The 11,990-nt window shown below is 52.1% G+C and overlaps 1 protein-coding gene across 4 annotated transcripts; it reads left to right on the top strand.

Annotated features, from left to right (window-relative positions):
- The first annotated feature begins 8,268 nt into the window (after positions 1-8,268).
- RARRES2 (retinoic acid receptor responder 2) lies at positions 8,269-11,769 on the top strand. Of its 4 annotated transcripts, none has more exons than XM_026479139.3 (6): positions 8,269-8,382; positions 9,423-9,620; positions 9,853-9,957; positions 10,853-10,948; positions 11,352-11,477; positions 11,652-11,769. In XM_026479139.3, exons 2-5 carry the CDS (start codon positions 9,447-9,449, stop codon positions 11,466-11,468), a joined length of 492 nt encoding a protein of 163 aa, XP_026334924.1. In that variant the 5' UTR covers positions 8,269-8,382; positions 9,423-9,446; the 3' UTR covers positions 11,469-11,477; positions 11,652-11,769. The 4 variants fall into 4 exon arrangements, with proteins under 4 accessions (XP_026334924.1, XP_048068883.1, XP_026334925.1 ...); XM_048212926.2 differs by having other exon boundaries at positions 8,284-8,382; positions 11,271-11,477; XM_026479140.3 differs by lacking the exon at positions 8,269-8,382 and adding an exon at positions 8,845-9,009.
- Positions 11,770-11,990: the final 221 nt, after the last annotated feature.

The following is an 11,990-nucleotide window of genomic DNA, read 5'->3' as shown; positions in this document are numbered from 1 at the left end:
AGAATATAAAAATCTCTCATACTTTTGAGCTCCTAGAGTCAATTACACTTCAAATTTTGGTATGTCTCCTCCGGTGTTTTTCTATGCTTATCTATGCATGTCTGACGTAATTGGGATAATGAGTTGCAAAAATGTATTCTGCCCTTTTCGCTAACAATATTGTGAATTTTCTCCTATTTTATTAGATATTCTCTTAGGACGTGACTTTTAATGGCAGCATAAATGTACAAGTAAACTTTCTTGGTTTTCTAGACCATTAGAGATTCATCTTTTTTTGCACAGGGCTGATTTTAAAATTCGGGGACTGGGAAACTGATGGATCAAAGGCAAGTATTTCTAAATTATCTTCCAGGAAAAATATCAGCTTTCCCTTGAAAAATGCCCATTTTTCCAGATCCTTGACAACGAAGGCTATTTTTTCAAATTTAAAGTCATTATTTCTCATTGTTTTGAATATCATTTCCTAGATTACTAGTTAGCTGGCTTGTATTTTCACATATTTATTGCCTGTTTGTATTTTCTTTTTTGGGAATTTGCTTATGTCCCTTTGCTCACTTTATTTGTCCATTTTTTAAAGTTGGGAAATTGGTTTTATTTCATATTATTTGGGGGTTCGTATCTTATAAAGTAAAAGGCTTTTATGGTTTCTGCCTTTGGTGTCATATGTAGAGCAGCCACAGCTCCCCAAATTAAATTTTATTTTAAAAATTTTAATATTAAATTATATTAAAATTTATGTGTATTTTTATCACAGAAAATAAGTTTTAATATCTAATAGTATAAGTACTCCCCCTACACACAGATTCCTTTTCCCCCCCAAAAATTGTCTTGGCTACAATCACTCATTTATTCTTCCAAATTTAGAATTTGTCGAATATTTTTAAATTTTTTCTTGTCAATATTTTAAAATCCATTTGAAGATTTAAGATTCATGTCCCCTCATTTATTCAGGTCTTATTTTATCTCTCACAGTCAAGGTTTCTATTTGTAGATTAAATGTATAAGTTTTGTACTTTTTAAATAATAAAATTCACAAATACGAAAAGAAAAACTTTTGTTAGATCATGAGTTTTGGGGTTCAGAAAATATGTTCATAGCATATTGCATATTATACAATGTATGTCAAATTTGATGGTTACAAGAATGGATTTCTCTATCGGTAGATTCAGAAGATACTCTAGTTTTTTGTTGTTGTTTTTTTAAGTAGCTTCCACACACAGCGTGGAGCCCAGCATGGGGACTTGAACTCACAGCCCTGAGATCAAGACCTGGCCTGAGATCAAGAGTCAGACACTTAAACAACTGAGCCATGCAGGTGCCCCTAAGATAGTCTAGTTTTTACCTAAGTACTTAGTAAGGATAGTTAATATGTAGGGAGTCCTTATCTTGTGTCAGGCATGGTGATAAACTCCTCGTATACACATCTCAATCCCCTCTACAGCCCTAGAAAACATACTCTTCTAGTCTTCATTTTACAAACGAAACAACTGAGACTCAAGAGAGGTTGAGGAATTTACCCAGGGCCACACAGCTAGATAGGAGTTGACAGGAAACCAGCCCTACTCTTCTCCACTAAAGTCGTATGTGTGGGCAAAGCACCAAGTGCTGGGCCCAGCACAGAAAAATTGTGAGATACCCAGCAGTTCACAAGTAAACATGGCACGTCCAACACTTCCTTCCCGCCAGCACCTTCAAAGTGGAATTCCTTTCATGGACCCCCAGAGTATCTTCATCTGTTGGTAAGCAGCCTCTCTTAGCCAAAAGGCTCCTCCCTTAAGTCCAAAAACCACTCCCTCCCTCCCTGGCCCCCACTAGAAGTGTCTTCCGTGCAATCAGGAGTTAGCCACCTGCAGCTGTTCCTTCCTCTCTGGGCATAGCCAAAGGAAATGACACGGCCTTCACGCTGCAGAAGGGAAAGGGACACAGGCGTTGTGAGGGATTCCCAAGCCCTTATGGCAGCCAGGAATTCCAGGCCTTGGTATTTGGGAATCCGCCCCCCCAATATGCCTTCGAGGAGGATGGGGGGGGGTGGCACGGCAGCCAGCCAAATGGCCGAACCCAGTGGAGATCGTTTCCGCTCTGACATGCTTGCCAGAGAATGGTAGGTCTGCACCGGGTTGAGAACCCGCCAGACAGCAAAAATTGACAGGGGCTCTGGGAGGATCCTCTTGCCCTCCAGCCGTGCCTGGCCCCCACTACTGGTTTAGATGGCAAAGCAGGTGGGCACACCAGGGCATGAGGGAGCAACGTCTCCAGAAATGCTCTATGAAGAGGACCGAGTATAGCGTAGAAGCAGTCCTGTATCTGCACCCACCTCTCGCGGATACGCTGCCCCAGTGCTCCCCACAGGACTACTGCACATCCAACAAATACTGAGTCAGTGTCTGCCATCTGCCACTGGGCCACGTGCTGGTCCTCATCATGAGCCACGCGGAAATGGTCCGTGCTGTTTTCCCACAACGTGAAAGGACGTCGAGAGGACGTTTAGCCCAGTTTAGCAATGGAAATCTTTCTTGGGGTAGTACTTAATAGGAAATAAAAACCAAGTACTTGGGGGTTTTTGTTTTTGTTTTTGTAAGATTGTATTTATTTATTTGACAGAGGGAGAGAGCACAAGCAGCGGGAGAGGGAGAAGCAGGGTCCCCACTGAGCAGGGAGCCCGATGTGGGGCTCGATCCCAGGACCCTGGGATCATGACCTGAGCCGAAGTCAGACGCTCAACCAACTGACCCACCCTGGTGCCCCAAAACCAAGTACTTGTTGATAAACCTTGAATGCATGACTGTTGAAAAGCTGGAGGAGAGTAAGAAGCAAGCGAGAAGACAGAACTTCACTCTAATGCAACTCACAATTGTTAAGTCCAGCTTCAGACAGCATCCTGCAGGCAGATGGGAAACCTCACAGTGCGGGGAGGAGGCAGAACGGTCCCACGCTGAGCTGTGTGGAGGTCACGCCTGCTGGCCCCTTGCAGGTGCTCAGGCAGCCCTCCATCCTGAGCCCTCCAGGCCTAGACCTGGGGAGAAAGCGGCCGCCGCCCCCACTGAGGAAGGCCCTGAGTGCCCCAGGCTGGCATCTCTGGCGAAGGGATCTTGCTAGCTGGCATGGAAACTCCCCAGGAAACGATCACAGTGGTCCTCCTTGTGCATGGCAAGGACCCCTGTAAGAGCAGCCCCAGACCGAGAGCAAATGTCACCCCCAGAAGACTGCACCAGACTCTCTGCTGTTGCATATCTAGTTCCAGGAGTCTGTTCTTCTAAAAGGAAAAGCACAGGGTTGGTCAAAAGGAAACCAGGTAGAGTACCTGGCTGCCTCCCGGCTGCACCCCCCTGCCGCCAGCCCTGTGCAGCCCCTCCCGCCGCCCCAGGCCCTCCCCAGCCTGGGCCAGCATGGTCCTCTTAAACACAGCGCAGTTCTGTTTGAGAACCCCGCAGACGGCTGCTGGGGCTTCTAAGGTTCCACCTGGTCTGACCGCACCAGCCTCTGTACTGGGCGCCTCCGAGGTCCGGCTGGACGCTGCCCAGCCTCAGTAGCCCGGTCCCCCCAAAGGCCTTTGCGGAGGCTGTTCCCTCTGCCTAGAAAGCTCTACCTGCAGATCTTTATAGCGTTCACTCATTGCTTCCTTCTGATTCAGGCTCAAGGATCCTCCCCTCAAAACGAGCTTCCCAGTGAGCCTCTCCTCTCCGCACCCCCACCCGCAGGAGTCTCCCGTGGCTGCCGTGACAAGCCACCTCAGATCTGGTGGCTGAAGACCACACGCGTTCATTTTACACACACCCCCCCTCCCTCCAAGGCCCTGGGAGCCACCTCCTTGAAATGTAAACACCGAGGAAGACAGGGACCCACGGGAGCGTGGGTGGGGGCCTGACTTCCGCGGGCGCCCGGCTCCAAGCTGCAGAACTGTCTCCTGTCCTAAAGATAGGAGACGCGCCCTGTTCCTTGGGAGCAAGGCAATTAGCAAACACAGGCGGCCACCCCAATGGCCAGGTGAGTTTAGGATGAACTCCGGGTGACGCAAGTCCTCTTGCTGAGGACGAGTTAGGCTCTAGCTGGAGACCGTGTACAGCGGGCGGCATCTGCTGCGCTGTGGAACCAGGGAGATCTCCTTCTGCTTTCCTGATCTCTCAGCGGGCTGCCTGTGATGCGCCTCTCTTTCTGCTTTTGTGCTTATTGGATAATAAAACTGTTTTCTTTCTTTTCTGCCTTTGCAGAGAGCTTTCTGGGTTGGTAGGAGATTTTGTTTTCAGTTATAGTTCCCCAACGTGATCTCCCCATTTCAAAGCTCTTAGCCAGCTCACATCCGCAGTCCCCTTTGCCATATAAGGTAACATTCACGGACTGCAACCACTGGGACCTGAGCAGGGATTTGGGTCGTCATCAGCCCACCACCTACTCCGACCCCATCCCCTCCTAGCTCCCCTACTTTACTGCTGTGCATAGCTCATGTCGCCGGAAAGCAGGGATCTGGCCTGTCTTTTCTACTGCAGCCAGCTTCTAGAAGGGCGTCAGGTCCGTGACAGGAACTCAGCAAGTGTCCGTGGGCCAAATGAATAAGGACATGGGAGAGCTTGAGCCCACAGGGAGAGAACTGGATTAGACCACACAGTCCGGACCATCGTTTACTCGCAAACTTCAAAGTCTCTTCCCTGCTTGTTAAGCAGAGGGTGGGAGTCTGATAGACCTTCGGGTGAGAGAAAAATACCACTTTTCCTCATAGGAGAATTCCAGTCAGTATGTGAGTGAGGCAAAGAAGAAGACATTTAGAAGAAAACTTGAGTCTGTAGCTCTCCTCCTTCAAGGACTCTGACTGTAGGCAGCATTCTTTTATCTAACATTCTTTTATCTGGAACATTATTCTAGAATGACAGGAATGCGAGCACCTTTGAGGAACTTCTGGCTCTGAGGGGACCGCAGCTCAGGGGGAGGAGGGCGCCCGACACTCTGGAGACCACGGTTACCACTGCTTGGTGATTTGCTCTCGGGACCCTATGCCACCAGGAAATGCGGCCACAAACCATTGCAGCGTCTCAGCCAAGAGAGAAGGTACTTGACTTTACCTAGAGATCGACATTTTTACCCTTTCAAAGTCCAATCTCATCTATGATTATGATGCTACGTCTTTTTCTACTCCAGACTGGCATCAGTTGTGTCTTCCTCAACTTAATTCAAAAGATGGATTGAGAAGCCTTGTGTGTATCCATTCTTGGTTTAAAATCTAAAAGCCAAGCTTGATTTGGAAACACCAGGGAAATTCTAAACGGAACCTCTGTGGGGTCTTCGCAGTTTGGCAGAAGCAGGGGTAGTTGCAAGTGCTTCATTGTCGCCGGTGGCACGTGCCGCTGTGCACAAACGCCCTCTGTCCGCGTCGCCACGGCACAGAAATGCCACCTCCAACCCTAGCTCGCGCCTGCCCAGACCCTTCTCAGATAACCTCACGTGGTGAGTCAGAATGTAAACTTGGTTTCAACTCAGAGCCTCCTCAAGGACTCCAAGACCCAATCTGGGTCACAGTTAAATTTGGTGCCTTCAGAGCTGGCCGCTGAGGTCTCGAATGTGCTCAGAAGTGGTTGGCCTCAGCTGTCTTCAAACATGAGAAGAGAGTTTCCTCTGAACATGATTTAAGAAGGTTTATTTCGGGGATGTTATTAGAAGTGACAACAATATAGCACATTTGACTACACATGGTAACATTCTATTACATTACTACATCTGACAAACAATATACAAAATAAAATTCATTCTCAAAAGAACATTTGGGAAGTGTGTAATTTCGCAGCATCTAAACTGCTCTACGCGCCTGCCACTGGCGGAGATGCTGCTTATTATCTGCGCCTGCGCCGGGGAGCAGTTCTAACGAATGGGCGAATGGCAGATAAAAGCACTGCAACGAATTAGCATGATGTATGGGTCGGATGGAGTTAAAAGAAGTTCTTACAGTTAAACCAGGAATCAAAAAGCGACCATAGGCTACCACAACTATGTAAGAAAAATAATTCTTGGGCTGCCTGGGTGGCTTCGTCAGTTGAATGAAGCCTCTGACTCTGATTTTGGCTCAGGTCATGATCTCAGGGCTGTGAGACTGAGCCCTGCATCAGGCTCTGAGCTGGGTGTGGAGGCTGCTTGGGATTCTCTCTCTCCCTCTCCCTCTGTCCCTCCCTGCTCGCTCCTTCTCTCTCTCTCCCAAAATAATAATAATTCCACTGCCTGTTATTTGAAAAAACTGGCAGAGAACTGGCGGCGTGAAGGACCTAGCCTGTGCCCACTGTCTCCATCTAGTGGTGGATCCCTGAGCGAGGCTTCCCGGACTCCGTGAGATCTGATGGACCTTCAGCCTGGTATCTGCCTGCCTTCCAACCACTTTGATTTAGGAAAATATTTTTGCATCCATGAAGCTGACTGTTTAAATGTACTTCATAAAGATGCAAATTCCTCTTATTAGTTTGCTGAATTTTCTTGAAAGAGTTATTATAAATTTCAAAACGTTAATGATATGTTAGTGTTAAGATACGTCCTCTAATGAAAATTCAAGTTTCATTTCCTGCCATGTTAAAACATTACAAAAGGCATCCTGATTTCTTATACGTTTTTTTCCAGATAAATATAGGATTCATATATTTATTCTCGAAAAGGCCATTTTGATTTTTTTCAACTTAGTATTAGCCATTCTAGCCTCATTCTTTTGATCACAAAGCACCTGATTAGTCTTAGGAAAGGGTCTCCTCTGTGTGTGTGTGTAGTTTTGCTAGCACTGTCCACACTGGGTGGTCTAAACAAGAGAAACTTATTCTCCCAATTCTTGAGCCCAAAAGTCCGATATCAAGGTGTTGGCAGGGTTGGTTCTTCTGAAGCTACTCTCCTTGGCTTGTCGGTGGCTGTCTTTTCCCTGTGTCTTCACACAGTCCTCCCTCTGTGTCCTGATCTCTTCTTATAAGGACACTAGTCATATTGGATCGGTCCTTCCTCTTCACCCCCCATCTGACCTCATTTTACCTCAATTACCTCTTTAAAGTCCAAACCTCCAAATACAGTCACATTCTGGAGGTACTTGGGGTTATGATCTCAACATAGAAATTTTAGGGGCACACAGTTTTATACATATAATATTATATATAATTATATATATACTATACCTAAATAGTAGCGAGATAGTGATTTTTCTTCTTTAGTAACTCATAGACTCTGATTAAACATGGCAGATCACACACGTGTTTATCCCTACTCCCTCCCAAAACTCCATCAGAACAATGGTAAATGAATAAGAAAGTATAAATTCACAAGGAGAAAGAAGATGGGAGAGGAGACACCCACCGACGAGACCCATGACGCGTTCTACAAGACGGCACGGAAGGAACCATGGTAGTCGTCCAAGCGTCTTTCTGGTGCCCCCAGAGCACATCGCAAAGGAAGCTGTCAGCTCCCTGTGGAGATCCATGGCCGGGGTGAATAGGGACGGGGAGAAAATCTGCGCCAATCATCAGCCATCAGTCGCTGGGGATTTGGGAAGGTAAATGAGACCCTGTTTGGGGCCATTCGCGTGGGGCCTGGAGCCAGGGAGGTGGCAGGATGCACGGAGTTGAGCAATATTTGGACAGTTTCCCCCCACCCCACGCTAGCCTCATGAATTCCATCACACCCTTCTGCTGTGCCTGCAGGCTCCCAACACCCCCGTGAGACCCCTGGATCTCTCACCACCAAGGATGGGACACGCAGGATCAAGGCTGAACACGTGTGCTGCTTATCGAGGTCGTTGGATACCAGATGCATCTCCGACAGGGATGCCTTCCTTCTCCGTGTGGTTTTAGGGCTTGGGAGGCAGGGGAAGGGGCCGAATGATTCCTCAAGGTCTCACTGGGTTTGAAGATGTCTGTATTTCTGGTGAGACTTTCCTGAAATGTGTGGGTGAGGATGCTGGGGACTGGTCACCCAGGAGGAGCCAAAGAGGGCAGCCCTTCAGAGGCAGCACTGGGGTGGCAGGGACGGGGGAGGAGGCAGGGCAGCCCCACATCCCATGGAGGAGAGACTGGGCCAAGACCACCAAATGCTTGGGCTCTTTGGTCAGGGGGAGGGGGAGGGGAGGACAGCTTGGCCAGGGTTAGCCAGGATCGGCCCGGGTAGGTAGGGGTCAAGGTCTGACAGCAAGATTGTGGCTGGGAGGCCTGTGGGTGGATGGGAGGGAGGTCTCAGAGGGCTGGCTGCCAGGAGGCCGGTCCTAATGGGGTGGGGAGGAGCCTTGGGCGGGCTGGGAGCTGGAGGGGCCCAGGGGGTGGGAATGGGAGGAGATGGGGGCCGACCGGAGGTGGGGGGGTGCAGGAAGAGGCTGACAGCCTGGCCTAGAGTCAGCCACGGGAAGCAGCGAAGCAGAGACCCCAAGACACAGGACAGGAGGTGAGGAGGGGAGAGTGGGCCAGGGAGGCAGCTGGTTGGAAGGAGACAGGCCAAATGGGGCAGCTCCAAGGGTGAGATCTGTCAACCCGTCTGTAAGGCCTTGTCATAAGGCAACACCCTGATGTCTCTCACTGTGGGGGGCCTCCATTTCCACATCTGTAGCTTTCTGGTCCTAAGACCACCAGTCCACACAGAGTTCTTGGGGTGCGTCCATGCCTCAAGCAACCCCAGTCATGGATTAGGGGACAGGATCAGAAAGGCTAGGAGAGGGGTGGTGGGAACGGCCCCACGAAAGAAGTTAAGGGAGGGAGAGGCTGCCTAAAGAAGAAAGCCATGATGGGGCTGAAGTGAGACCCCAGCGTCTAGGGTCAGGGGCACAATCAGGAGCAGCCCCAGCACAGGGAGGGTTAAACATCCTCCCGGTTCCCACCCCGCTCTGGGCCCCTCCCATGTGTTTACGTCCTCCCAAAAATATTCGGCCTCCAGCTGCCCTCCATTCTATATCCTGCCCCTCCCCCTTGAGTTAGCCTTGGGGGACAAAGGGGGTGCCAGAGCCAGGTTTCCCAGAACTGGAGGGAGCCCACAGGCTCAGAGTGCTGGGGGACAAGCAGACCTGGAGAGGCTGAGGTGGGGGACACCGAGGGGGGCTCTGAGGGCAGCGGGCAGGAAAGGGGATCAGAGACACAGTGGGGGAGAAAGAATGGGCCAGAAAAGGGTGAGGCGGAAGGGTGAGAGTGGGCAACAGGAGGGCTTCCCAGGCTGTTGGCCCGAGGACAAAAGCCAACTCAGCACCTACCCAGGACAAGGCCAAACATGGGCTGAGCTGGGCCCAGGGAACAGTGGGGGGCAGGGTAGGGAGGAGAGCAAGGACCAGGGGAATACCAGGGGGGATCTGACTGAAGGGCCACTTCCTGTCCCTCCAACCTCAGCCCAGAGCTCTGTCAGGCACCCTCCCCTACACTCCCCCCCAGCTACTGGGCCAGGGAGTTGGTGGCTCCGCTGGCTGGCCTGAAGAGCTGAGGACTGAACACTCTTGGCAGGGCCGGGGTGACAGAGGTGACGCCATGTGGCAGCTGCTGATGCCTCTGGCCCTGTGGCTGGGAGCGGTGGGCCTGGGCAGAGCCGAGCTCACAGCGGCGCAGCAGCGGGGCCTGCAGGTGGCCCTGGAAGAATTTCACAATCACCCGCCCGTTCAGTGGGCCTTCAAGGAGACCGGTGTGGACAGTGCCACGGAAACGGTTAGCGGCATCGCCTGGCGAGGGAAGAGGGTTAGGGCCACAAGCATGTTCCCAGGAAGCAGGTGCGGAAAGCACTTGCGCTCGATGAGTACCCAGTTCTCCAGGGAGAGGCCAACATCCCAGGCCCCTTCTCAGATGTGCTGTTTCACTGGGTAGGGGGGGTTGGGAGGAGGGACAGGTCACGTCCAGGAATCGCTCAGCTGGCTGCTGGCCTTTCTCTGTCTGTGGGCAGCCCTTCCCCGCAGGGACCTTTGTGAGGCTGGAATTTAAGCTCCAGCAGACAAGCTGCCGGAAGAAGGACTGGAAGAAAGCAGAGTGCAAAATTAAGCCCAACGGGGTGAGTGAAGTCCTGTGTGTGTGTGTGTGTGTGTGTGTGCATGCGCGGGGTGGGGTGGGGGCAGAGATGGGGCATTTGCTCAGTGCAAGGGTATGTAACTGGGGTTTAGGAAGAGAGCCCACACTGAGCTGGCTCAGTCTGAGCCTGGGCTGTGATGCTGTGGGTGGCCAGGGCTGGGCTACTCTGAGGACATACGTTCTTCAGAGAGAGTCCTCCTCCCACCCGGCCTCCTCCTCTCTCAGGCTTCAGGTCAGTGGTGGAGGACGCCCACGGCATGGGGTTTGGCTGGCCCCCACCCCAGGCCTGGTGAATTCCTCACTTTCTGTGAGTCCTCAAGTAGAGATGGCCCAGCCTGGGCTGACTCATAACAGGGCTTGACTGTAACCGGCCCCCTTGGGGGCATAGCCACTGCTGTGGGGGAGTCCCCAGTCCCAGCTGTTCCAAGCACCAGCCTGTGACTCAGTAGGTTCTTTGAAGGCCTGTTCCCTCCGTCTGTTAAGGGAAGGACTGGATTCTATCAGTGATTTTTCCAGACTTCATGTCAGGACCCTTGTGTTCATGTCAAATCTTTTAAGAACATGCAAATAAATATAACAGACCAGCAGAGTGGCTCGAGGTGAAAGTCAGGTGGGGAGAACCCATCTGGGGAAGGAGTCCTGCCTACACACATATTCCATAGTTTGAAAACTGCAGGATGGGTTGATGTCTGAAATCTCCCAGTCCCCAGATGGGCTGCGCCAGAAGCCAGATGGCCTGCATGACCCCTCACCTCTCTGCTCTAGGGCCTGCCAGGGGAGCCGGCCCCCGTGGCAGGTAGCCCCCAGCTTCCACTCTGATGGGGCCGCATGCCGGCCCTGACCTCTTTCCTCTCCTGGCCCCATGCTCCCCTCCCCAGAGGAAGCGGAAATGCCTGGCCTGCATCAAGCTGAACTCTGCAGATAAAGTCCTCGGCCGGATGGTCCACTGCCCCATACACACGCAGGTTCACCGGGTAAGAGTGGGCAGAGGAGGAGGTGGGGAGGCTGGGGAAGAGGCTGGCAAGATGGAGAAGCTAGGTCTGTGGGAGAGGTCAGAAGCACAGACTGAGGTGTATAGAGGGCGAGGAGGGTGGGTGGGGTGAGGAGGGGCAAGGGGGTATGAGAAAAGAGGGGAGGAGAGAGGAGGAGGTGAGGGATGAGGAGGGACCAGGAGGGGGTGAGGAAGCTGGGAGGGGCAACAAGGGTGGGAGGGATGAGGAGCGGTAAGGAGGGGCGAGGAGGGGCTCTGGGCCTGGCCCCACTATTCCCTAAGGGATGTGGCAATGGGAGACACAGAGGATGCAGGCACCGTCTGCAGGGACACCCTGCCCGGGCACTGCTTGCCCCCCGGGCCTGAGCAGCGGCTGGCGCTGGCAGGAGCCCGAGGAGCACCAGGAGGCCCAGTGCGGCAGGGTGGAGCGCGCCGGCGAGGACCCCCACAGCTACTACTTCCCAGGACAGTTTGCCTTCTTCAAGGCCCTGCCCCCCAGCTGAGGCCTGACGGTAGGTGCCCAGGACAAGGGGGACAGAACGGAGCTGGGACAGCGCTCGCGTGTTTGGGGATGGAAGCTGAGGGCGGTGGTGGGGGAAGCCTTCAGAGCCTGGGAAAAGAGCTTGGACCGACCCAAATAGCCTCTCTCACACCCAAATCTTAGGTTTCTTATTCCTTTCCTCTAGAATTTTATCCTGCTTCCCGGACAGCTGCAGGAGGTAACCGGTGAAAGACTGACCTGCCGTCCCTGAGCCCAGGGAGGACAATCCCATCATCCCAGAGCTAATAAACTGCTCTCCCAGACTCGTTCTCTCCTCCTCTCGCATGCCCCCTTCCCCTCAGCTCCGCTGTAGGAGTAAGCTCTTGCAGGAGGAGCAGAGCCCCAGGGGGAGCAGGAGACTTCCTGCCCAACGCTGGGGAAGCAGGGGAAGCAGGAGAGACGAGGGGCCCGCAGAGGCCTCGTCTTGCCTTCAGGCGCTCAGGCGCTTGGGCTTGGGAAAACAAAGCTCACCCAGGAAAATGAC

The sequence above is a fragment of the Ursus arctos genome, unplaced genomic scaffold, assembly GCF_023065955.2.
Source record: "Ursus arctos isolate Adak ecotype North America unplaced genomic scaffold, UrsArc2.0 scaffold_3, whole genome shotgun sequence".
In the NCBI taxonomy this organism is placed as follows: Eukaryota; Metazoa; Chordata; class Mammalia; order Carnivora; family Ursidae; genus Ursus; species Ursus arctos.
This window is presented reverse-complemented; position numbering and strand designations above follow the sequence as displayed.

Excerpts from the sequence above, each read along its gene's own strand:
- RARRES2 (XM_048212926.2), top strand. The coding sequence starts at position 9,447 with ATGTGGCAGCTGCTGATGCCTCTGGCCCTGTGGCTGGGAGCGGTGGGC. Across the intron at positions 9,958-10,852 it reads GCAAAATTAAGCCCAACGGG|AGGAAGCGGAAATGCCTGGC; the intron begins GTGAGTGAAGTC and ends TCCCCTCCCCAG. Across the intron at positions 10,949-11,270 it reads TACACACGCAGGTTCACCGG|AGGATGCAGGCACCGTCTGC; the intron begins GTAAGAGTGGGC and ends TGGGAGACACAG.